The 27,104-nt window shown below is 34.4% G+C and overlaps 3 protein-coding genes across 4 annotated transcripts; all 3 read left to right on the top strand.

The window, feature by feature from the left end:
• The first annotated feature begins 9,319 nt into the window (after positions 1-9,319).
• Positions 9,320-11,156, top strand: LOC111024690 (BTB/POZ domain-containing protein). Its single transcript, XM_022302440.2, has 3 exons — positions 9,320-9,529; positions 9,710-9,815; positions 10,843-11,156. The coding sequence occupies exons 1-3, from the start codon at positions 9,418-9,420 to the stop codon at positions 10,919-10,921; spliced, it is 297 nt and encodes a 98-aa protein (XP_022158132.1). The 5' UTR covers positions 9,320-9,417; the 3' UTR covers positions 10,922-11,156.
• Positions 11,157-14,458: 3,302 nt separating this feature from the next.
• Positions 14,459-18,000, top strand: LOC111024687 (Pentatricopeptide repeat (PPR) superfamily protein). 2 transcript variants are annotated; one of them, XR_015789585.1, is made up of 4 exons: positions 14,459-15,242; positions 16,015-16,405; positions 17,301-17,452; positions 17,557-18,000. XR_015789585.1 is itself a non-coding variant. In XM_022302439.2 (3 exons), the coding sequence occupies exons 1-2, from the start codon at positions 14,865-14,867 to the stop codon at positions 16,402-16,404; spliced, it is 768 nt and encodes a 255-aa protein (XP_022158131.1). In that variant the 5' UTR covers positions 14,464-14,864; the 3' UTR covers position 16,405; positions 17,557-18,000. The 2 variants fall into 2 exon arrangements, 1 of the variants encoding a protein (XP_022158131.1); XM_022302439.2 differs by lacking the exon at positions 17,301-17,452 and having other exon boundaries at positions 14,464-15,242.
• Positions 18,001-21,419: 3,419 nt separating this feature from the next.
• On the top strand, positions 21,420-23,058 carry LOC148212157 (uncharacterized). The gene is made up of 5 exons (XM_088121744.1): positions 21,420-21,686; positions 21,774-22,337; positions 22,381-22,437; positions 22,543-22,636; positions 22,721-23,058. The coding sequence occupies exons 1-5, from the start codon at positions 21,420-21,422 to the stop codon at positions 23,056-23,058; spliced, it is 1,320 nt and encodes a 439-aa protein (XP_087977870.1).
• Positions 23,059-27,104: the final 4,046 nt, after the last annotated feature.

Raw genomic sequence — 27,104 nt, 5'->3', positions numbered from 1 at the left:
GCACACTCATCACAAGTAATAAATGGAAAGTACTATGAGATCGTTCCTCAAGGACTAAAGGTTTTTTAGTGAAACAAATGATTTAGTGAAATGTTGGTTTTTTTTTTTATCCGTGAGTGTCCAAGTCAGCTTACGCGCACCTCGACTAATCTCAAGGGGCAACCGTCTGACCCTACAATATTGGTGCTACGAAACACAAAAGAATTACCAATTCCGAAGGTAGGTGACCATCATGGTGTTTGAATAGTGAAATGTTGGTTGTGCAATTGTTTTATGAATGAATTAGTGAGAATAGTGTTGGTTTGAGGTTGTATATTTCAAAGAATGAAAACTCAACCCGTTCTACTTTAACTTAACCGAGAATGAAAATAACACACGGTACTAGGCACCATGTGCACTCCTAAAAAGCTAATAGTTTTGCTTATTAACCTACTTATGTCTAAGATATCTCGAAGTTTTAAATTCAATTACTCATATGTCTATTAATAACTAAACCTTATGTTGAATAAACCAAACTGCAACCAGATGATAAGGTCTTATGTATAGGCTACTTAATGGATTCTTTATGTTTAAAGTTTCCTTCCCTTGGTTATTCATTCAAACTGCATATTTTACTACCCGACATTTTCAGTATAAGTAAATACATTAACTTCTTAATTGGCCAAATCAAGTTGTTAATTTTAGAAATCAATTCAAATGAAGAAAACGAAGGTGACCTAAAACCTTGCTAACATGTTATTTTAGAAAGGAAGTTAAGTTTCTATAGAAGGACTAGAAAAGAGAATTTAGCTCATGATGAAATTATTAAAACTGAATAGAACAAAAAGCTTAAAGACATTACGTTAAAATTCAAAACTTAAAAGAAAAATGCTGGAAATTTAAACCCTACGAAGAAATTGCAACTCGATTGAACTTTATCCTTCTCTTTTAAGTTAGCGTAGTGAAACTCATTCAAATCCAAAAAAAAAATGTGTTGTTATAAGATTTTTACAAAAATAAATAACTCATGAGAAGACAAAGATGAAAGAATACTTGCTGAAAATTTTGATTGATGCATAACTAATATATAATGAAACTCAAGAAATTGTTGGAAAAGTAAAGAAAACTTAAAAGGAAAACTAATAAATGGAATCCTCTAAAACTGAACAAAGTAAGTAACAGCTTGCTGCACTAAATAGAAGAACTAAGGTAAAAACGATATGCCTGAAGAGAAGAAGTTGTTTATATAGGTTGCTAGAAGTTGTTTTAGAAGTTGAGAAGATTAAGACTCTTCATCGGCCAACTTTGAATGAAAATTCATCCACACATGCTGAGATGACATGTGGCTCCAAAAGAATTCGTCAAAACGCATTAAAACTTGCGTTTTATTAAAAAAATTTCTTGATGTCTGCAAGAGCGCCAGGCATCTTCCCATGTTTTTGCACAAAAACGTGAATTTTGTTAAGTAATTTAGTCTAAATGCTACAAAATGCTGAAATATATGATTGTAAAGTATGTTTGAATGATTATGCATGATTTTAACTCAAAACACCTCCTTAGAATACACTTTTTACTTAAATAAAGCTTAAACTAACATGATTTGACCCTCCTTTCACCATTGAAATCAAAGATAATCACACACAGGCATGTAATCTTTCTATTTTGCAAGTTTCGTCGAATCCATTTTATTCTAGAAGATTGGTGCAAATTTGGTAATTTTGATATGTCAAATTTATGCATCAACATTTAGCATCGTCTGTGGTGACGGAAGCAATGCTCAAGTAACAAAAGGATGTTAAAAGAAGGCATAAATTAATTTCAAACTTTTCATTTATGGTCTTTTATAGGTAAATTTCATTGAATAAAGCATGACATTTTTTCTGCTAGGTAGATGCTATTTTATCATATTTTTTCACTTGAATAGCTTTTAAATGCTTTAAAACACTCATCAAGTGGGGGCCAAGTAAGTGGTAATACAAGTCAGAGGAGCGATCAAGATCAACGAGCCATAAGATTGCCATAAGGTCGATCAAAATCAATAAACAAGAATGCGAATCAAAATCAACAAGCAAGAATATCAGACTAACGATGGCGAACCAAGAATGACAAGTCATAAGGTCGATCAAAGTCAACAAGCAAAAATGTCAGACCAAGAATGGCGATCAAGATCGATGGACCAAGGATGGTGAACGAAGAATGGTCAGACCAAGAATGGCCCACGAAGAATGTGATGGAATGAACGATTCATTCCGCAACAGAATTATTGGATCGACACTGAATTTATATTTAGAATACTAAATTAATTGAGAAAGTAAAGTACCTTTGTAGAATCTCTCCACAAGACCTTTATCACTATGACTCGAACAATTGACCATAGTTTGTGGGAACCTCTTTGAAAGAAAATGAAAGAGAACTTCTAGAGAATTCATAAAGAACGAATATATTTTTTTGAGAATTTCTATAAAAAAATTATATTATTTGATTCATAATCAAATAATTATTTTATTAGTATCACTAATCCTCTAATGAACAATCCGTTTATGATCCAACTACAAACTAAGTCTCTCTCGGACCAGTGAGAGAGTAGGACCCCTTTGTTAAAGTCCCAAAATTAGTACTTAAGGTAACTACTCATCTACTTACCTTATAATGAAAAGGTGTGAACTCCATCTTATGAGATTATGTTCTCAGCTCCCTTTTCGGTCATGTCCCTAAAATAGTAGGCTTGTTGAATCAATTACAAAAACTATTCTCACCAATGTAAATCAAAGGACATGCCCTTATAGGTAGGAGTTCATAAATCACTTAGGATTAAGATTGAGTCACATATGATCATCATGTGAAACAATGATCCTATCTTTTAACGAATTTGCAAAGAAAGATTAAATATTTCGTAGTCCAGTTTTATACAAACTCATTGTATATGATACCCCTACTCATATGTCTCTACATGTACAATTTGAATCAAATCATCTGTAACATTTACAAAGTGGGGCTATATGAATAGTGTTACCAAGATAGAGTACCCAATCTTATCCATATACTATAGACTCTTTAGGTTATAACTTGAACATGATCCTCTTGTATGTCAACTACATACTGTTCAAGATTACATTTATAACCTTGGATTTTTATTAAAATTGGATAATGTTTGCACATAACAAAGTAAAAGAAAATAATTACTTTATTCATAAATAATTGAAAGTTTACAAACCACAAGGCTTTAGGGCATAAAACCTAATAGAATGGCTGATAAGAATGACCGAGAAGGAATGACGGACCAGGAATGGCTAACCATGAATGGTTGATCAACTTTCTCTCCCTCTTTTGGGCTGCATCATTTTGGGCTTCTCTTCTTTTCAAAATAAAAATTTTTCTCTCCAGCCAAGGATGTAAGATATTTTAGCCCAAACAACAACCAACAAGCAACACATTTTTTCAAGATAATCCAAACAATGGATTAACATATCAAATACTCTGAACGTAGAAGTCCGACATTTCATAAAAACAACTCATTATCTTCTACTTTGAGAGTGGAGGCACTACTATTATAGGTAGGAAAAAGCTCTAGTTTCTGTAGTGTGAATTTTCTTTATCTAAGGAATATGAATTGCTCTTAGAAATTTGAATTTCACTCATCTAAGAGATTCAAGTAATTCAAATCGAAAAAGAAATCCTGATGACTTGAGGTTTTTTCATCTATAAATAGAGGGAAAATACTCATAATCAATCATTTTATACTTGATTTCTAACACAATTTCAACCAACATAATTTTTTCTGATTCAACACATGCATTTTGGAAAAGATGATTCCAAAAGTATAATGCATCATAGTAGCTTAAACGTGATCTTGATATAGGCTAACTTAAGATAAACGCAAACTTAAGATAAACGAAGGCCACACTATTATCCGAATTTTGTTGCGTTCACTATGGCACCCAAGGCCACACTATTGATCGTTGCTATAAACTGCATGGATCTCTTTCGAATTATTGCCAGAACGGAAGTTAGGGAACTCCACGGCAACAAAATATTTAATTAGCATGTACTTCAACAATCAATTTCTCATCTTGTGCAACCTAGTTCTGGTGCTATTCCTATATCTAATCTGATCATTTTTATTGTTCTTGTTTTTAATTTTATTTATTTAGCTTTTTTTGGAGACTTATATTATTACTAAGCCTTGCAATGCGATTTGTCGTCAAAATTTATTACTCTTTTGCATCCACTCTTTTTTAGTTCAACAACTGGAGGTCGATATATAATATATGTCTTACCAATTGAGTTATGATTTGTTTCACGCTCTTCTTCATACATTTATTTACACAGTGTTGACTTCATTGGTTTCATAGTTGAAGTGCTACACTCAAAGAATTCGCCCTATCTAGATAGTCAATTGATCGTTATTTATTATGTATATATATAGAGGGAATAAATTGTCATAAGGTTTTAAGGATCCGCACATCAAAAAGATCAAATGACCTAACTAGGTTTATAAAATATATGAACTACTTCTATCATGATCAATTGGTTTTCAGATGAACCTTATGAATATTGATGGAAGGTAAGAACTTTTTTTTCTTCTTCCTTCTGAGCTTATCGATTCCAACTATTCTTGAAAGAAGTGTTGGGTTTGTAAGGAGTGGAAACAAAGTCCCACATTGGTTAGGGAAATAGGTGATCTATAGTATATAAGAAAATACTATTATCTTCATTGGTATGAGGCCTTCTGGGTGAAACTAAAAGCAAAGCCATAAGGGTTATGCCCAGAGCAGACAATATCATACCATTGTAGAGATGTTTTGAATGGTTTTGTTTGTGAATTGAATGTTATGTGAAAATATATTCTTTTTCAATATAAAAAGGTACCATAATCGTCTGTCGTCACTGCCTATACTAACAAGGTACATCTTCCATCTTCCTTTTTCGGTAGCTCAATCATAAGAACTCCAAAACATGCTAGAAAGACTCGTATTGGTTGATATTATTTTTTTATATATATAAAACTTTCTATGTGATCCAAATAAAGCTTTTTAATTTTATTTTATAAAGTTATATTATGAGATTGTATTTTTGTTTTGTTTATTATTAGTGTTGACGATAAATTTTGGTAGAGGCTCACGTGGTGTCTGAACGAGCTGTCCGGCACAATTTCCGCTGAACCCGAAATCAAAAAACTCGACGTCGATGCGGTGTCCTGCCTAATACACTCTGACGATCAAGTTAGTAATCGGAATAGAAATAGGAATCAGACACCAGAGGTATTAGTGATAGGTTTTTCACTTACTGCTGATCATCCTCCCTTTTATAGCCTCGACGAGCCGACCAGGAAGGACGATGGTTGGAGCAGGGACGTCGCATACTCTACGGTTGGACAGAAGGAGGCGCGTTCCCAACAGCAGCAGGGTGGTTTCACCACCTGTGCCTTCTGGGTATGTTGCCTAGGGTTGTGGGGAACGCCTGTCGTACCGACAGCATGTGTTGCCAGCTGCGACCGTGTACGAGGTGTAACCGTTTACTGTCCTTCGTCCCCCCTGAGCGGATGTGTCTCCTGGTCAGCGACATCCTCTCTGAGAAGGTAGTTCTTAGTGGGCCCGCACTTGAGGAGGGACGAATGGGTGTCCTGATCAAACACTACTCATAACAATTAGTACTTTTTCTGAAGGTTTTAAAATATTGAAAGCATGCATGTAGCAAAGTCGGGTCGTTAGAGTAACTATTGAACTATGTTTAAATTGACATATTATAATTGATTCATACATAGGCTAATTAATAATATGTCAAGATTATAATTAATCGTTGTGTACTATTATTTAAGTTAATAGTTAAAATTGTTATGATTACTATTTCTTTTAAATGACATATCTACAACATGGTTTAAAATATCGAGCCACGAGTTCAACATATAAACAAATGAAAATTTCGTTTTTCGCCAAAAATTGTCGACATCGGCAAAATTTCCACGATATTTTGTCGACAATAAACAATAAAATATTGGGAAATTTAGGTGAGTGGCTAAATTTGGCCACCCACTCAACAAAATGTCCATTAGTTTATAATTTTGCAAAAATGGCTAAAGGGTATATTTGGAATTTTACATTTTAAAACTTTTTCCCCATAATGCCCTTCCTATATTTTATTTGGAATTTACATATATTTAACAACCCTAACAAACTTGCTGTTCAATTCAAACTAAAGTTTGGTTTCCTACCTTCAAGGGATTTGTTCTTAAATATTTTAATTCTTTTATTAGTAATTTTATTTAATTTAAACGTTATCAGTGTTCCACTGTCCCGATCTCATCCTTCTACCATTCTACTGTCCCCATCTCATCTTCTTGTCATTCTATTGTATCTTCTTCTTTTAGCTCATTCTTTCCTTCCAACAATGGTGAATGTAGTAATCACAATTCTATACGGTGACATGTGGAATGAAAAATAATGGGTACAACAATTTCAACATCTCTCATATGTTAATTCAAAAGGACTGTACGTTGTCGCAACTTATCGAAGGCATTAGGAAGAATATTCATTTAACAGACGGGCAAAAAGTTTCATGTATATCGTTGGTCAAGAATAATAGTTACAAGTTTCTTATTATAAGACTAGCTGAGGATAGAGATGTCACATGGTTTTTAACTGTGTTGTCGAATGAGCTGGGGACATAGTACTGCATTGTTGTTGATACTGTGGATACCCATATTGACTCCATAGATGGAAGTGAGAAGCTATTTCGGACGAATGTAAATGTCAATGGTTCTATTTCTCAATCTTTCTGACTTGCTCCTACGGGTCGAAAAGACATCTACCCTAGCTATAAGAGTTCTACACAAGTGTAGTCTACACTAGATAGCATAGTTGTAAATACTCCCATTGACCCCATGAATGGAGGTGAGACATCAGTACAGACATCCCACCATAAATGCAAGGAACTCATACTAATAAATCCGAGTCAAACTCATGCAACTCAATCATCAAAATATGTATGAGTTAATAGATGATTGAGTAAATATATGTATGCACTAATAATTCAACAATTAACAAAACATGAAAGTTAATAGATGTATATATCAATTCAAGAAACAACTAGATATGTAAGTGAATACATCTATTCACGATTTTACAACTAAATTATCATAATTATATAAACTAGTACATATATATCCCAACAATTCAACAATTAACAAAACATGAAGTAAACAGATGTATATATCAATTTATCAATCAAATTCAAAAGTCAATACATCTATTGACTATTGTACTACAAAAGCTAGTACATGTATATCCCAATAATTATCTCACTAACAATGCACTCTTTCTCAACTATCTTGAGATATTTTCCTTTTCCTTGTAGCCTACGAGTATAATTAGAATGTAATTTTTAAATATTACTATTCAACACCAACATCCACTGAGTTCTTACCTTCTTGGTGGATTCCTTACAACCCAAATTTCTTTTAGGGTCAATTTTAATTTGTTTTGTTTTACCTTCGACCAAGTCTCCTCCACCCCTCTTTTTGCTGGTATTATTCAATTTCTTACTTTTCTTTCCTTGGACAACATCACATCTTACAATATTCATTGGAGTCTTTCTTTGAGGACTTGATGATTCAATCTGTATATATAAAAATATAAAAAAACATATTAAACTTGAGGATTTTTAACAAAACAAACCACCCATATGTAAACGGATTTATCTATACCTCTTCTTCACTGTCTAAGCTAATTGTGCACGTTTCTCTTCGACCCCCTGTTATTCGAGCAGCCTTCAATCGTTCACTCGATCGTCGAGTTATTCATCCTCTAACTTTACCCACATCTATAGATTTTATTTAGATTTAAATTTACTTAAATATAGTAAGTTTGTTGGAGTTAAACACATATACTCCTTGGTTATTAACAACACGCTCATGTGGTAGGTCCCACATTTATATATTTTTAAAAATACACCTGAAATTTAGGAAGACAAAAAATTTCTTTTAAATTAAGTTGCAAAATCAGAACAAAGACCTTCCTCTAACAATCGGGATATTGACGGACAAATCTTGTTTAAACGGCAGGGAGGTATTGACGGTGCGGCGGCAGTATGGACGGCGCGGCGGCGGTTTTAGTCGGTACTGCCGTTTCGAGTGGCGGCTATCGAAGCTCTGGCGAATGGGGGACAAGAGCGCCTGAGCAGCGGTTCGGCGACTGATGGATGGGACGGCGGTTCGTGCGTCGGCGTGGATGGGGCGGCAGCGTGAGCAGCCAGTTGTGCGAGTTGGGCGGCTGTTCTTGTGAGTTGGGCAAACCACCGATGACTGGACGGTGGCGTCTGGCGAAGCTCCGACGGATGGGAAACGAACTCGCCTGAGCAGTCGTTAGGCGACTGATGGATGGGGCGGCGGTTCGTGCGTCGGCGTGGATGGTGTGGCGGTGTGAGAGCCAGGAAGGATGCTGCGGCGTGTTTTGCGTGGATGGGAGCAGCGACGGCGGCTGAAGTAGTGACGGATGGCGCCGGCGGCTGAAGCAGTGGCAGCGTCTTCTTCTGCAGGCTGGAGGAGGCGGCGGTTGAAGCTGTTAAAAGCAAAAAGGAAGGTTAAAAGCCTTTTTTTTTTATTAAACCCTAATTTCTTTAAAAAAAAACAATAAATGTATTACTTATATTTACTCTCTTATTTCTGAATCTTATATTAGATTGAGGTAAATTTTAAAATCTATACCAACACAGGTTTATCAATTTTATATTTACTCTCTTATTTTTAAATCTTATATTAGACATGGATAAATTTTAAAATCTACACCAACACAGTTTTATCAATTTCTTTTAAAATCTACTTTCAGATACTAATTAAGAATTTAAAATTAGATTTAAAATAAATATTTTAATTTCATTTACATTTTATTAGATACGGTTGATTCCCTAAAATTAAGGTTGATTTTTTTTTTTCAATTCGTAAAAATCTTAGATCCTTACAATTATGCATATATACCTTATTGGTTACAAGGGTATATTTGTCTAAACATAATCAGTATTTAAAAAAAACTATTTAGCCGTTGCAATATCTCATAGATTTGACCATTTTTTAAAACGTGTTATTAAATTTGGCCTTGCACTTGCCCCTAAAATATTTTTACTCACACACCATACCATATATATAGGCCATACAATAGTAAACAATAAAATAAATTTCCACGACATCAACTCTGAGGGTAACTTAAAGATCTTGCTTAATATTAATTATCAACAGAAATCCATATATGTAGAAATTAATAGCCATATACAATAGTAATAAGAAATTAATTACACTTTAACTAATAGCTAACTAATTAACTACGTATTTAAAGCTTAAATTCTTCTTTATATTTGAAGGGGAAAAAAGAATGAAAGAATCAGAGCCTTTGTTTTTTCTCCATTTTCTTAGTTCTTCGCTCGGAGGGAGAGGAATTCGCAGCGAAAATGAAGAAGGAAGAGACAGTAAAATTGATCAGCGCCGAGGGTTTCGAGTTCGTCATTCACAAGGATGCAGCCATGGTTTCTCAGACAATTCGAAACATGCTTACATCGCCAGGTCTCTCTCTCTCTCTCTCTCTCTCTCTCTCTCTGTTCATCAATCCACCTCTTGGGATTTATGATCTCTTTTTCGTTTTCTAGCTTATGTATCAAGAAGGACGAATTCGGTGAAATTTTGGGGCGATTGTTTTATTTTGGGATTTTCATGTTTAGGGCTTTGTTTTACTCTTTTGGTTAGGAAATTTTGCTGAATCGCAGCACAGAGAAGTGACTTTCCCTGAGATTAGCACCACCATACTCGAGAAGATTTGCCAATATTTTCACTGGAATCTACAATTCGCCAGGTTTTTATTTCTTTGAATGTACTTTTCTTTGATCTTGATTTGTGTTCTAATATCTGTATTTCTAGTCGTCATCATTATGTGCGATTAATCAGAGAAAATTTTCCAGAACTCTGTCAGAGTAAGATACCGATGCGTATGAAATTTTATTCCTTTGCTAGAGTTACTAACACCCTTGCTAATATTTAGGATCTTGGATTCTGCTAATTTTGTTTAAACTGATACTTTACTGGTGGTTACCAATTCAAAATGTGTATCAGTTACGCTCAATCCCATGGGAATGAAACTTTTTGATGCTTAGTTTCTCAATCACCAGTCACTACACTACCTCACTAATTCGTGTCTGATAAAGATATGACTTATGGATATTGTTTTAGTTCTTTGATATTATCATCTTTGTCCATGCCCTTGATGATCTGAATATTTTAGATTCTTTTAGGGAAAGAATAAGAGAAATGTTCCGAGAAACCAGATAAAATGTTTGGTCTGGATTGAAAACTGCAGCATTGTTCGATCCAGATCAACTTATATACCTTTTGTTGTTTGTGTAAAACTCTGTTTATAATTGCACCTTCGTCCTTGGATATGAGGAGAGTTCTTTTAGGCAAGCTATTAAGTTTGATGAAGTGGTGCAGATTTACAAGTTAATTGGATTTAGGAGTCAAATATTTTACTCCACAAAGGTACAGTACATGGGTGTAGAAGTAGAAAGATTAAACCGCTTATGATGACAGGCCTTCTAGATTAGAAGATACCATACTTGTTTAAAACATAATCCCTGAACAGAATTGAGTCAGAGTGAGCTCTTCTCAAATTGCAACTTACCAGAGTGTTTTACCATACGCGGTAAATTTTGTACAAAATTTTGGATGGACAACAGATGACATCTCACTTTTCAAGTTTTCATATAAATTACTCATCTTTACTTTTCTGGCGATCTGATGGGGAATTAACTGATTAAAGATTATGTTACCTACGCATTCTCTTTGTGTTCTGTTCTCACGGACATTGATTTTTACCCTTTTGTCAGTGGAAAAGAGACCGAGTTCCCTATTGAACCTGAATTGACCCTTGAGTTGATGATGGCTGCCAACTATCTCCATACATGAAATATGACCTCTGTGCACTCTTCCATTCGACATTGTAATATCGCGGTAATTTTATGTGATAGACGTAGATTTCCTTGACTAGACTATCAGTAAAGTTCATCATTTAAGATTTCTCTTGGGGGGGTGTACATACTTGTGGATGATATTGTTGCTTCATTTCACTCATTGGAACTTCAGGTCACTCATTGAGCATTATTATGGACAAATATCATGCGTATGGTTGTGCTTTTGACCATCTTAACTTCTCAAGATTTGATTACGTCAAGTTCCTAGATGACCATCTGAATAAGCTCGTGTGGATTAAAGAATCTAAATGTTGACCACTTAGAGCATGTCTGAGCCTGTTTGGTAACCTTTTTGTTTCTTTTCTTGTTTTGAGGAAACAAAAATAAGAAACGGGATCGTTATCAAACGGGGGTACTTAACTAACTTCTTTATGGTGAAGATAAGTATCCACTTAACCTTTGGTATCGAGGAGATCTTTTTTTTTTTCTTGAGTTCATAGGATTGGTTGATCTTTTGGTTGAAGATATATATCTTAATCAGTTGAGTTATGCTCAAGTTGGCTTGTTTTAAGAAGATATCAGTGGATAGATCTTCACCAATTACATGTTGGTGAAGTAAAAGTGTCGTGTGGATCTAAATTTTTGATGTAAACATAATTCGATCGAACTTTACTAGTTGAATCATTGCTAGAGGGTCCATTTGGGTTGAAATCTAGATCCTTCATGGAAGAGAGAATGCAACAAAAATCTAGAATGAGCAGTACTTAAAGAATAGAATCTCCTACTGTATTTATCTTCACATCTGCAAAAGGAAAATATTCTTGTGAATTTTGAGAATATATTGACAAATTGTTAATACACTTGAATGCAGTACTCCCTTTAGTTAAGCAGCTAAATTATGTTTCGTTGACTTTAATGACACTGTGTTTGAGATTTCTTTTTTTTTTTTTTCTTCTTTTTCTAAATGTCTTGTTTGATTAAATTTTTTTAGTTTAAATACTATTTTATTCCTTTTACTTTTCGGTTTGGTTTATTTTAAAGTGCTTAGGGACGATTAACCTTTTTTTTTTAATGAGTAATGTTTGGTTAAAATTTAAAGAATGGTAAAAAGTTCTAAGTAATTTTAGATGACCATTTTGGTTTTATTATTTCAATAAAATTGGTCCGTTACATATTTGAGAGAATGGGGAAAAATCAATTTTTGTCCCAAACTGAGGTGAAATTAAACCCTAGATTTAACAAGTGTTACTGTTTCTATCTTTCGTTTAACTCACTCACCAATCGTAAATAAATCTTCCAAACTCGAGACTTCAAAATTAAACCCAACTCTGGAATAAATCTCTAAAAGTTTAGGGCCTGTTTTTTCTTTTCAGATTTATTGAATATTCAGTTTGGTAGGATTTGAGAGATTCGTTTTTTAAAACTGTTTTCGAATTCTTGATCCAGTAGAAATTTTGAAAACGATTTTCTTATATTTTCAAATTCAGAATTTGAAATTTTTAAGATACAGACTTTATATATATATATATATATATATATATATATATATTTTTACTTTAATTTTGATAAATATATTACTTCATATTATAAACTCATTTTTTGTTTATTAAAATTAAAACATGTAAAATGTAATATATTCTAAATTATATAACTTTGTAAAATAATAATTATACAAATTTCACAAAAAAAAATGTTAATAAATTAATTAATATATGTTTAGATTAAACTAAATATTTAGTTTGAATTACTTATAGATTACAAATATATTACTAAATACACATTAAACAATTTTTTAAATTGAGATTTAATTATCAAATTTGTTGCCACAATCCATTGTTTTCAAATTTGTGTTTTTTGATTATCAACCAAACGCACCCTTATAAATTTGAACAAAATTCAAATTTTTACAGTTGAATTCTATCAATTTCATATAAATTATATATTTTATAATTTCTTCAACGCACGTGAGAATATTTTTTTTAGTGATTTTTTAAACAAAAGTCTACAAGGTAAATATTGTTACACTTATTTATTTTAAAGTAATAATTACAACATTTTTGTTTACCTACAACAACATGTGGGAGTGAAGATTTGAAACTACGACCATTTGGTCGAGAATATATGCGTAACAAATTTAGCAGATTTGCTAATAATTTTAATAAAAAATAGGTGTCTTGACTAATTGAGCTATGTTCAGATTAGCGTTAATAATTGCAACACTTATTCAAAGGTTGAGATTCAATTTAATGAAATTGAAAGTTGTGGGATAAAAAGTGACTTGGTTTTGGCCAAATGATCTAATAAATCAAAGCTTAATGAGATTTTTTCTCAAAAAAATAAATAAATAAACTTAATGAGATTTAACTCAATTTTTGTATTAAAGTTTTTTTTTACTTTTTTATTGTTGGTAATCTAATGCCACTAGGAAATTACAATTTTGCCCTAAAAGCCAAGGTCAAGTTTTTGTAATCTATTTTTCTTGTTCCAGTCGTTTCTAGCTCTTTCTATCATTGCTTTTTTTTCACATCATTTTATCTTCCTCTTCATTTTTATTCTCTCGTTTTGATCTTTTTTTTCCTCTATTTTTTTGTTTTTTTTTATTTTATTTTTTCATTTTTATGTACTCTCTTTTCATTTTTTTATCTTTCTAAATCTTTTTTTTCCTACTATTTCTCTTTTCATTCTTATTTGAGTTTTTGCGACAATTATATTTTTCTAAAGAAAATCTACGGATGGCAAATCTTGAGGTGACATTAAATTTTTATTTGTTTATGTATAATAATTTGTTTTTCGTTCAGGAGTTTGTATGATCTTGTTATTTTTTTTAAATATTTATATTAAAATTATATTGAAGAAAAATCTAAAGATTTAAATAAGATGAGACGAATAACTAACTAGATAATAATATCGCCAAAGCTAGCATATGGTAATTAGCATATATCTCAAATTAGGAGGTTGTGAGTTCGATCCATCTGTACATGTTTTACTAAAAAAATCTAGATAATAATATCTAATTTTTAATAGTCTTCAAAATTTTATTTTATTTTTAAAAATTTAAGTTGAGAAAGGAGAAAAAAGAGCCCGAAGGAGAATAAAAAAGAGAGAAAGAGAGAGAGCTAGGAAAAAAAAAAAGAAGAAATAGAAAGGGTAAAAAAAGCAAGAAAGGGAGTGAATGAGAAAAAAAGGAGACAAGAAATAGAAAGTGAGAAAGAAAAAAGAAACGCAGAGTTGGAAATAAAAATTCAACGAGAAATAGAAAGAAGGATAAAAAAAGAAATGAAAAGGGCAAAAAGAGTACTTACCATCTTCAAAACTCATAATTGCTTCGATCGAAGGAGAATAAAAAAGAAGAGAATAGAGAACACAGAGACAAAACGGTAACTTTCCATTCACCCGACCTCACAATTAGGTTACGAAAACTAATTTAAAGAAAAAATAGATTGTATTTCATTTAGCTCCACGTATTAAATTCACCCGCTAAAAAAGAAACAAGTTTAGGATTAAATTTAAAAATAAAATATAACCCAGCCGTCAAGTTTAGGATTTATCCAGCAGCCCAGCCCAGCCCAAACTTTGGTTTTGGCAGCCCCTTCTTGTTCCATCTGCAGGAGCAGCACGACGGCAGCCTCTCCACTCCACCGTCGCCTCCCCACTCTCTCTTTTTACACGATTTTCCGACGCCGCCGCCGCCTCTCCCTCCCTCTCTTGGTATCATCCATTCAACCTAATCAGGTAACTTTTCAACGATTGATGACGTTCACGCCCCCCCTCCTCTGTCTCTTGGCAAGCCCAATCAATCTCAAATCGGTGAAAATCCAAGTGACCCATTTGGTCTAAAACCCACTTTGTTTGGAATATCGGTTCGGTTGTTCAACCGAACCCATGTTCACTCCTCCCAGCGACTCACTTGAAATTTGCATTTGAGCAGCAGTTTTCCAATGGCAATTCGGGGGTTTTCGAGGTCGAAACTACCAATTTTTGCTTCGGTATTCCTTCGAGGTCTAACGAGGAGACCCATAAGAGATATTCCATTACCAGTGAAATCGAAGATTACCGGGTTTCAGCCGGATTCGAGCCGACCCATATGCGGATTCCGGCCTTATCACGACGGAAGGCCGCGGGGACCCCTTTGGAGAAGCCGGAAGGCAATTGGGAAAGAAGCGCTTTTCGTTATTCAGGGATTGAAGAGATTCAAGGAAGACGAAGAGAAGCTCCAGAAGTTCATGAAGAGTCATGTTTCGAGGCTCCTGAAATTGGATATGATTTCTGTGCTTGGTGAGCTTGAGCGGCAGGAAGAGGTTGCTTTAGCCGTCAAGGTTTCTTCCCTCTTTCCTTTTATTCAATATGATCTGTCCTTTTGTGGCTTTCATTATCTTAAGACTTTACTTCATGGGATGCCATAGAAATAGATAACGGGTTTCTGTAAAATTCCCATTAAAATCCCTGTTTTGCTCTTGATTGTTGTCTCAACTTTTCAAAAACCTTGTAAGTTGATGCTTTGAATTTTTGCTTCATAACTGTTCTGTTGCTACTTTTTAGTTACCTGGGGAGAATAACTTCGCAAATGCTGGATTTAAGCTTCTATTTCGCTCTTGGATTTCTTAGAATATGATTCTCAGCTTCTAGCATTCTTAGATATGAATATGATGTTATTGGATATTGTGTATTGTGCAATTTCTGCAAGTTGCAGCGCTTCACTTCTTTAGGAAGGTTGTAAACAAAATAAATTCATGTATTGATATGGTGAGTTGTTTTCCCACTTCCTGTTAAGTTTTTAGCTTATTTCATGTCGAATGTCATCTCATGCTTTCAAACTTCTTTCTTCCTTGGGAAAACTGTCTTGTCGCTCTCTTGTTCAACTCTAACCTGCCCCTTTGAGTGCTTTATCAGGTCGACTTCAAACCGTCTGTATGACTTAAGATCTTAATATGAAATCTAGTTCAATCCGGTTGTGTGTAGAAATATTTCCTGTTAGATTCTGTTAGTTCAATTGATTTATCTTCATTGTTTCTGGTAGTGGTAATCTGACCCGGTGCAGTTTTTCATTGTCATTATTTGCTCTACCTTACATCTTTGTTGGATTTACAGATATTTAGGTTGATTCAAAAGCAAGACTGGTACAAGCCCGATGTCTTTATGTATAAAGACTTGATCATCGCGTTAGCCGGAAGTAAAAAGATGGATGATGCAATGGAATTATGGGAGAGCATGAGGAAGGAGGATTTATTCCCCGACTCTCAAACGTATACCGAAGTCATCAGAGGTTTCTTGAGGTATGGATCGCCTTCTGATGCAATGAACATATATGAGGATATGAAGAAGTCTCCAGATCCACCAGATGAGTTGCCATTCAGAATTTTGCTGAAGGGACTTCTGCCACACCCCCTTTTGAGAAATAAAGTAAAGCAAGATTTTGAGGAGCTCTTTCCTGACCAGAATGTCTACGATCCCCCAGAAGAGATTTTCGGCCTACGTTGAGGTTTGTGGTTAACGTTGATTTTTTTGCTTGTACCATCATCTGAAGGTTGGTAGGACTTAGTAGTTAGTAGGCCAGTGTATTCATCAACTTAAGTAGTTATGAGATCAAAATCTTTGAGAATGTTTTACAAGTCTTTAACTACCAAATATTGTGGATCCATTTAGGTTGTAGTCCTAGCTCATTTTTTCTAGGTGCCACTCAAAGACTCCATCGAGATATTTTGGAAAAAAAAGAGAGAAAAAAAAGGAACAACTATTGAGATAAAGATGGGTCCTCAATAACATAGACGAGGTAAGATGAATTATTGGTCAGATCTAGTATGGGTCGATATGTGGATAGTAGTTGGAGCAAAGAACTCTCTTATGGTTTTCCCATCTAGGATCCCTAGGGAGAACGATCAGTTGGTCCATGTGATTACATGTAAACAACTAGATGCACTATCTCCTTTTAACCCATTTAGCAAAATGTAGTAAAAAAGAAGGAAAATCCAAAGATCGACCCGTGGTCTTTGGGGTCACGAACCAACCATAAAACTCTTCTCAACAAGTAGAATGCAGTAGTTGTACGCTTTCTTGTTGGGTTTGTAGAGTATTTTGGGAGAGTACACAATTGTTTTTCTTTTATATGAAAAACGGGGTTTATCTCCACTGTAGCGGCTTGGCCAGGAGGGTAAGAAGTTCCATAAATAGGTCTTTTTGAGGTTTGAAATATTTTGACTTTTAATTCAGTTTTGCTATCAAACAAAAGGTCCATGATATTTCCCATCATACAAATTTCCATCTTATCACTTACATGTGCTTTTTATTTTGGCCTCTAAAACATTTGAAACATTTTTCAGCTGAATAAGTATTTTGTGATTGCTTCATCTTTTTCTCCTTTCCGTCAACCTTACCAGGTTCTTTTAGGAAGATCTTTAGCTTCTTTACATCAGGTGCTTGTTCTTGTCGAACAACGATGCAAGAAAGACAATAATTAGAGGGAAGCAAATTCATCACATTGTAAAAATAACCAATTGGAAACCGAAACATCGAGCTTTCTTTTGTACGGGTCTGTTCGAGTACTGCATTAACTCTGAATCCATCCCAATATATTATGCTGTGTGTTTGTTCCCTTTTTCTTTACATTCTCTTGAAGAAGTCGCATTGTTTCAGGGAATTAACACATTCCTCAGTTTGTCGACGAACATTCCCCTCTGCTGAAAGCAAAACCAAGCAAGGGAAGATTGATGATATGAAAATGCAAGGAGATGGAGAAGTTATTAATATGGTGTTCCTCGAAGCGGTCGACTCAGATTTGGATTCAAATGAAGGTGTTGTCTTTTAGGGAAGTGAGTGTACCTTTGCCCAGAAATGTCTATTTTACCAATGAATATGAACACCACAGAGAGGTACAAATTGCCATTGATGTCTCCCTTAAGGGGGATTCTTCTTCTCCTTTTCTTAATATAGTTTTGTAACTTAATATCTTTGTTTAGAATTTCTTTTCTTAGCTTTTAAAATCTTAACTTTAATTTTTTTTTTCAGTTGCCTTAGCCAGTGAGCTATATTTTGATTGGTTTAATTTAAATGGTTCAATCTTCATGAATTTTAATTGTATATGACATATGTAGATAATGAATGGAGTTGTATTATATTTTTTTTATAAAGTAGGTAAAATATTTTTAGGTAGGGACTAAATGTGTAATTATGGAAGTTGGAAGATTAAAAATGAGATTTTAAATGTTCATTTAAAAGTTAAAAAAATAAAAATTGAGAATTGAGGATCAACAAACTTTAAAGGGGAAAATAAGCTAAAAATTATATTTACCATTTCAAGGGGCAAATTGCAGAAACCTCAAATATAGTGGCAAATATCACCTCTTTCTTATTTTTGGTCTTTTATTTCTAATTTTTTGAAAATATAAGGGCTCATTGGGTAATGTTCTCATTTTTTATTTTTGTTTGGTAACGTTCTCATTTTTCATTTCTGTTTTTTTCATTTTAATAAAGGAAAATAAAATTGCATGCTTTTCAATAATCCAAGAACTATAAAACAAGACTACTTTTATTTATATTGAAACAAATTAGAAAGGGGAACAAATAATTTTTTTCTTTCAAAATTTTAAAACTGTTTCTAAAACTATTCTTATTTCTAGTTTCTCATTCTTAAGGAATATTTCTAGAAAATTTTGGAAACAAAATCAAGTTTCTTGTTTCCAAATTTTTTCAAACACATAGATAGAAGTTTTATTTTATCGTTCTTTACTTATAAAATATAAAATAAATATAACAAAAAATTTTGAATATTTAATTTTCATATAAAAATTTACTTAGTTTTTTTAATTTAAAATTTTAGAGAACAAGAAATGTTTACCAAATACATTTCTATTTCTTTTTCAATTAAAAAAAGCAGCTACCCATCGTACACAAGAAATAAAAACGTTACTAAACCGACATAAATATTTCTACAACTTATTATTTGGTACTATCCAAATCCAAACAAAGACTTTCGTGTTCTTTTAACTTCAAAATTTCAAATTTATTAAAATCATGAACTAAATATTTTGGAAGTGTAGATTGGGAATTCCTAGAGCAAAGGAGGCCTCTAATAAGCATCTAAAAAGGTTTCTCCAAATGAAAATTGGTTAATTTTGGATCACTTTTTGCTTCCAATTTGTGGGTGGGGATGAGGTTTGAGGAAGAAGATGCTTTGTTCCCCACATCATAATACTATCTCATATTCTCATTCTTCTCCATCCTCTCCCTTCAAATTAAAATTAAAATCATCTATACTTATCGCAATAAATATGATATACAAATTTTCATCAATTCATATTGAATATTATTTAGAATTATAAAATATCATTGTAGAAGAGTAAATGTTGATCAATTATAAATTGCTGCCAACCAAGAACAAAATTACATGTAACTAAAATAGTGACTAAAGTGTGACCGTATATCTTCGTTAAATTAAAAGACATCAAAATTATAAATTAAATAATATTTCATGTCCTCTATATCGATTTCTTGATCTAACGCAATGAGTTAAATTATTTCATGTGATGATTGACTCCAAAGCCAATAATCTAAAATTTTAGCACAAAGTCGAACAAAGCCAACATGAGACCCATAAAAAAAAATTTCATAATTTTGATCACTACAAAACTTGTAAAGACTCTAAAGATAAGAAATCAGAGAACCGACAAAATATTTAAAAAGATCTAGAAAGTAGAGAAACTTATCCTTGAAGATTTTGAAGATCCTTTTAAATATAAAATAAAGATCTTTGAAGCCTTAGTATCAAAATTTGAATAAAATCTTACAAGTTCTAAAGATTTTAAAGGTCGAGTTGCGCGACTTCAAGAAATTGATTGGCTTATTCCTAGAATAAAAGTAAAAAAACTCAATCTTTCTTGATTCGAGAACAAGCGTATTAACTACCGAATCAAAGTTTAAATCCCACGAAAAGAATCAAAGAAGAATTTTTTTGTCAAATGAAAATAGAAATATTACATCAAGTTATCTTTATCTCTATCTAGTTTTTAGAAAGTAAAATAGAATCTTGCACAAAGATTTGAGTGAATGAAAAGCAAATATAAAAATAATAAAGGATAAATTCAACTTTGAGCCTTCATAAAATGAATTGGGGTTGGTAGGATCATAGTTTTTTTTTTCTCTCTTTATTTCTTTCTTTTTCTTAAGTTAAAATACTACTGTGGTTCTTGTATTTTCATATTTGGTTTATTTTAATCCTTGTATTTTTAAAACTTTCGTTTTGGTCTATGTACTTTAAAAAAAAATTTATTTTAGTCCATGTACTTTCAAAATATTTATTATGGTCATTGTATTTAAAAAAAACCATTTTTGTCTCTTAATTTTGATTTAAATCTCATTTTTCTTCACAATTTCAACACAACGTTACACTCAATATATTTCTTAAAATGAACCATTACTTTATACTAAAGAGTTTTCGTTATATGTAGAATTTTTTATAAAATGTTGGAAATAGAGACTAAGATGATCATTTTTTAAAAGTACAAGTACCGAAATGAATATTTTGAAAGTATAGAGGTTAAAATGAACAAAAGTTTAAAGTATAGAGACTAAAATTAACATTTTAAAAGTATAGAAACTAAAATATACCAAGGCCAATAATATTTTAACCTTAAAAAATCAAAATCTTACACTAGTTGGATCCTAAGAGACAACTTTTGGCCCTAACTATTTCATTTTTCATCTTTCAATTTTTTTTTATTTTGAAAAAGGTTTTCTAGAATTGTAAGTACATAAATCAATATCATATCATATAAACCAAGTTTTATAAAACTTATCTTCTATCATATTCTTTTATAAGACTTATCTTCTATCATGTTCCTACTCATGGTGTACTAAAAAAAATCAATGTCATAATCAATTATCCATGATCCATGTTCTCTCTGGTCTCTTTTTAAAACTACAAAGACCAAAGCGAACATTTTGAAAATATATAGACTAAAATAAATTAAAATTAAGAGTATAGGGATCAAAATAAATAAAAGTAAAAAATCAAGGATCCATAATAGTATTAAACATTTTATTTTATTACAAAAGATGAAACGAGAATCAAGAAACAAAAATGTTAAACGGATTCCAACTCAGGGAAGGTTTCAGTTTTAAGTGTTTGAGAAATAATTAATATCAGTTTTAATCAAATCAACACCCATGAGTGTGAGTGTGCCGGAGTGGTTATCGGCCCGCGCAGGTTCGAATCCTGCCGCTCACGTTTATTATGTATGTTAGGTTACGGTGGTCAATGGAATGAGGCGCAATCTGTTTGTGATGGTGGAATTATGGGACGAAGCGTTCCATTCATTCATTTTCTTACCAGTTAGGGCAAGATGTCCCAATTCCTATTCCTATTTATTCCACGCTACCTGGTGTTGGTCCCTCATATTTTGTCCCGTCAATAACATCGTTGACTGATAATGTGGTCCTATACAACTTAGGTGATGATGAACTAAACTACCACGATCAATGGGGTGAGGATGATGATAATGATGGATATAATGATGTGGCTGAAGATAAAGATGGGGATAATTATGAAGGTGACGAATTTGAGGGTGATGGCAGAGTTTGAGAACGACGTTGGGATTGACAATGAAGAGGAGGTAGAGCCAGCGGATGTATATGTCCCATATTCTGCCACCTTACATGAAGTGAACACAGTAAGTATGAATGCACCTTGTGCCACTAATCAAGCTTCTTGCTCTAGAGATATATCCAGGATAGTTGATGAACTTGGTTTGACCTTAAAAGAGATTGCAGTAGGGAGTACTTTTAAATCAAAGGCAGAATTGTAGTTCAATCTATCGGTCTTTGCAATGAAATTGAATTTTGAATACTGAGTGAAGAAATCTACGAAAAGTTTGTTAACTGTTGGATGCTGCGATGATGGATGTAAATGGAGTATGCGTGCGAGGAGGATTCATGGTTCTGATACCTTCCTCATCTCCCAGTTTTTTGGTGTGCGTAATTGCAAATGTGAGATAATGAAACATGATCACAGACAAGTCCAAAGTCGTGTGGTTGGTCAGATCATAAAAACCAACTTTGATGATCCAAGTCGTCGTTATTATCCAAAAGATATTGTTAACGACATGCGCAAAAATTACGACGTGAACATCCAGTATGAAAAGATGTGGCGTCTAAGAGAAGTAGCCTTGGACCTTCTGATGGGTTCGTCGAGGAAGTCTTATACTATGCTACGTAAATATGGCGAGGCGTTGAAATCTGTGAACCCAAGTACGACGTTTAATTTGAAGCTTGAGGATGATAAATATTTTCAATATGCGTTTATGGCCCTTGGATGCTCTATAAGGGGGTTTAAAAGTTGCATTCGATCGGTTATTGTCATTGACGGTGCTCATCTGAAAGGAAAATATAAAGGTGTGATACTTATTGTCTATTCCATTGAGGTAATAATCAGATCTATCTAGTAGCGTTTGGAATTATGGATAGGGAAACATACAACTCTTGAACTTGGTTTTGGATCAAGTGAAGAGTGCGATTGGAGAGGTATATGGATTGGTTTTCGTGTCTGACCGGCACCAAACCATTAATAACTCTATAGCTAATGTATTCCCTACTACTGAACACTTCAATTGCATGCATCACATCCAGATGACCATTAATGATAAGTTCAAGAACGAGGGCATGCAGAGGCTGTATCTTAAAACAGCGAAGGTACCTAGAAGTGCAAAGGTACCTACAGGAAGTTGGGTTCGACAAATGGTCACGAGCCTATCAACCTAGATTGAGGTATAACCAAATGACAACTAAGCAGAGTCCATGAATGCAGTACTTGTGCATGCACAAGCTTTGCCAGTCACTGCGCTGTTAGAACATTGTCGTGCACTTCTACAACGATGGTTTTATGAACGGCGGATGCATGCAGCCACAAGAACATCATGTCTTACTGAATATGCTGAGGACTATCTAAGAGAAGTTTCTGAACAAGCCCAACGACACACCATTCGACCAATCGACAATTACGAGTTCGAGGTACACGATGGTAGTAGTAAGGTGCGTGTCAATCAGAATAGTAAGACTTGTACGTGTAAGCAGTTCGACTACTACCAGATTCCATGCTCTCATATTGTTGCTGCAGCCATGCTTCGAAACGTGAACATGTATTAATTGTTTTCATCTAAGTATAAATGGAGACACTAATTACTGCATATGTTGAACCAATCTATCCACTGAGTGACGAGGAGGATTCAGTTTTGTCGGATGACTTTGTCGAACACACCATCGAGCTCCCGAAGTTCGTTCTGAGAGTTGGACAGCGGCAAACTATACAGATACCGTTAGTTGGAGAGCCGTAACAAGTTCATAAGTGCAGTAGGTGTGGATCCAAGGTCACAATCGAAAGACTTGTCGCCAACCGTTACGAACCATGAAGACTTAATCACATATATTTTGTTTCATTTTTAGGTGAATACTCTTAATATACTCTTTCTGCTAAGCCAATCTTAGTTAAACTTTCATCCGTTTGCCCATAGTTGTAGTATATAATCTTAGATATCAGAAAGATGTTATTTACGAGGTTGATTTCAGGCGAAAATGTAGATTTTCCGACTTTCAGGCGAAAATGTAGATTTTCCGACTTTCAGGCGAAAATGTAGATTTTTGGACTTTCGAGCGAAATGGTCGCCAATTCGCTCGAGAATTATTACAGTGATTCAGTAATGCACGTTGGAAAATTCCTCGGGTAAGAATTCCACGACTTCGGCCAAGAAATTTCTAGCATAGGAAATGACTTGCACTGACTTCGGGCGAAAGAGACCAATTTTCGGGTAAACTTTCTGGCGAAATGGTCACCAATTCGCTCGAGAATTATAGTGCTTCAGTAATGCATGCTGGAAAATTCCTTGGGCGAGAATTCCACGACTTCGGCCGAAAAATTTTCCAGCATACAAAATGGCTTGCGTTGACTTCGGGTGAAAGAGACCAATTTTCGGGTCAACTTTCGGGCGAAATGGTTGCCACTTCGCCCGAGAATCATTACAGCAATTCAGTAATGCACGCTGTAAAATTCCTTGGGCGAGAATTCCACAACTTTGGTCGAGAAATTTTCCAGCGTACGAAATGGCTTGCGCTGACTTCAGGCAAATGATGTTATTTTAGCCGGAATTAAACTTCTAACCATTTTAGTCAGAATCATGTTATTTTCATACTAGTACTATAAGAAATTTAAATGGTTATAGATTAACGCGATGTATTCTATTTATACGAAGACATAAAAAAGTTTGCACGATGTATTTCAATCAGAAAATGGACCTATTTTCCCACAATTAAATCGTAAATTTTTCCCTAAAAAACCTAATTCTGTCTTGCGTTAAGGTGGCTATATCGAACCCTGTTACATCATATTCAAAATATTTGACACAGAAAATCCCGCAATCACCAGAGCCAACCTGTTGCGGCACCAATGCTGCATGACGAACGAGCCATGGTAGGTTTGGTAAGGTCGGCCTTTGTACCATAACACCAGCCCTGTGCATTAATGTCGGGAGGACGACACTCATGGGCTTCAACTCGGCCTCCATAACCGCCTGCGGGGTGTTCGCCCTCAGTAAATCCCACACGACAATCTCCCCTCTTCCATATCGATGCAAACCATGATCCAATAGTTTCTACCGATGTTGAACAGTAGGTAGACAACGTCCAATTCAAGCCACCGTTTTTGGTAGTCTGTGTAAGTCCCGTCTATGTAGCTAAGGACGATTTTATATTTCCCAATCCAATTGTATTCCGCTGCAACTCTGGCTGGCACTGCGTTCAAGGCTACCAAACGTTGGTACAGTCCGTCGGTTTATTGAAAGAAGTTCTGTAATAGGTGTCGAAGACATGTTAGAACATAACTTACTATGCATATACGCGGCGTATAAGAACTATATATTACGAACCGCAAGGACTATGTCACCAGTGGTGAACTTTCGACAGCATAAGTCTGGCCATTGTTAAAGCTTGTTCCACATGAATATGACCAGCGAATCCACCACCTATATGGGTTACCATTGTTAGGAAATAATAATTGTCAAGGTAGCATAAATGAGGGTTTCGACCTCGTACCTTACTCGTCAACCAGTTATCCGACATGAGAAGGTCGCATAACCACGTCTTTCCTTGAGCACCGTAACATGAATTTCTGAAAGAATGGTCAGTATTCTAGTTTGCCATCCATGCATGAAACTTTTTGACTTGATCGGGGGGGGACATACACAAATGGATCATACCGAGTAACCTTCTTTCATTTCCTATCCACCAGAACTTGGAACGATTCCTGAAGCTTCCATGGCAGCTTCCTCTTTCGTGACTCTCGTCGAGGTTTAAGCCGTTCAATCGGCTGCAAGGTCAAACGTACTACATCCGATTCCGCTTATGATGTAGTAGATGTATTCTCGACAGTTTGAGATTGAACTTCTCTCGGTTCTTCCAGATCCGAGTCGGTGAAATCGTCTACATATTGGTTCTACAGAAAATATGTTAAAAGATGAAGTGCTTTATTAAAAGGTCGACTACGGAGAATAAATACCTCGTCTTCGAATTACTTGGAGTAATGTGAATCTATAATGATAGATTAAACCGGTGTGCACTTGCCAGGACCTTGTTCAAGAGGGGCATTCTCGCCACGAGCATGTTTGCCTTGGGATACATGCATGCCTTCCTCCCCACGCGCATCTTCAGTTTCCATACCCTTCTCTTCCTGCACGTCCTTTTCATGTTCGTCTTGCTTACACAACAAGTCACGTGCATGTTGCTTCAAATATGACACATGCAGACCTTATTATTACTAGATTAAGACTTAGCATTTGAAATGGAGAAGTAACAAAATGTACCTTTTGTTTTGGTGTGCAATGGCCACCCGATGTTGCTTCCAATTCAGGTTTTTCCTGATAACTCTCCTAAAGAGAGTTAATTGTGTCTAAAAGTTACATAAAATAGTTAAAGATAGCCTCATGTAGCCTCCAATATTCAAAGAGTTGTGCCTATTTTAGAAGATAAATTAATGTTCTCATATGTAATGTTAGCACTCGTATAAATGATCTGATTTTGAGCATTTTGCTGCAACTTTAATGATGCTACAACATCGGTTCTAGAAAGAGAAAAAAAAGCAGCAAGCTACCAGTGAAAAGTCTTCTCAACTTCATTTACCGTAGTAACTGAAGGTTTTGCCTAAGAGTAAAAGCTGGGTCCCACAGGACTTGTTTTGTTGCCCTAAAATCAGAAGGAGGTATAAATGCCAACAAGAGAGAAGCCTCCAGAGAAAACAAGACAACTCCATTGCTCATTTTTTAAGGAATCAACCCTCACTCCAAGAAAACCTCCCCAACCGTTAGAGAAAGTGAAGAGGAGAAGAAGACAATTATCAGCAGTTGAGAAGAGGTCGCGAACTCTTATTGGGAACCGACCTCTCTTCATTTTTAGCGTCTTTCTATTGTTTTTATTCCTACATTTTTGACCCTCCTTATGGCTTTGTCCAGCTAAACACCTTGTGTGAGGGGGAGATGTTGTGAACCCATTTTCTGGATTGTAACCTTGTTGTTTTGCATTAATGATAGTATGTTTTGAGTTGAAGTTGATGTATCACTCTATTTTCGATGTGTTTGATCACTATGTTGAAATATCTCTTTGATAACCTTTGGAAAAATGTATTAGGGAGCGAAAAACCTTCATCTCGAGCTAGAGTCTACTTGAGTTTAGAGTGTGGTGACTTAGGGATAAGCAATCACCTAGCTTGAAACTGTGCATGTATGCTGTTATTGTTTGTCTATGAACTTTAATGGTAGAAAATTTGGGGTGTTTGGAAGAACATATTGTCTTTTTGACCACTGAATTCACTCCAGTAATGCTGCAACATAGTTAAGATGGTCCAGAAAGAGTTGACGTCCTCTCCCACTTGCGCCTTTATTTTCATAAGAACTTACTTAACGAGTGTGGATTTTTGTTAACTCTAGCGAGAACTTTACGCGTGGTTGATATAATATATGTATTTAACTAGCTTTTATTCGATGCATTTTAGCCACTCTTCAGAAGAAAGATTACTTAGTTTATAGCATTGATTTCTTAGGTGAATACTGGGTGTTTGAGCAAGTAGTCTCTGTGGATTCGAACTTTTTATTACTTGTTGCGACGATTGTGTATACTTGCACATAGAAGAATTGGTAGCATAGTTTGTT

Source organism: Momordica charantia (genome assembly GCF_013281855.1).
Source record: "Momordica charantia cultivar OHB3-1 chromosome 3 unlocalized genomic scaffold, Mcharantia_2.0 BLBB01000003.1, whole genome shotgun sequence".
NCBI lineage: Eukaryota > Viridiplantae > Streptophyta > Magnoliopsida > Cucurbitales > Cucurbitaceae > Momordica > Momordica charantia.
This window is presented reverse-complemented; position numbering and strand designations above follow the sequence as displayed.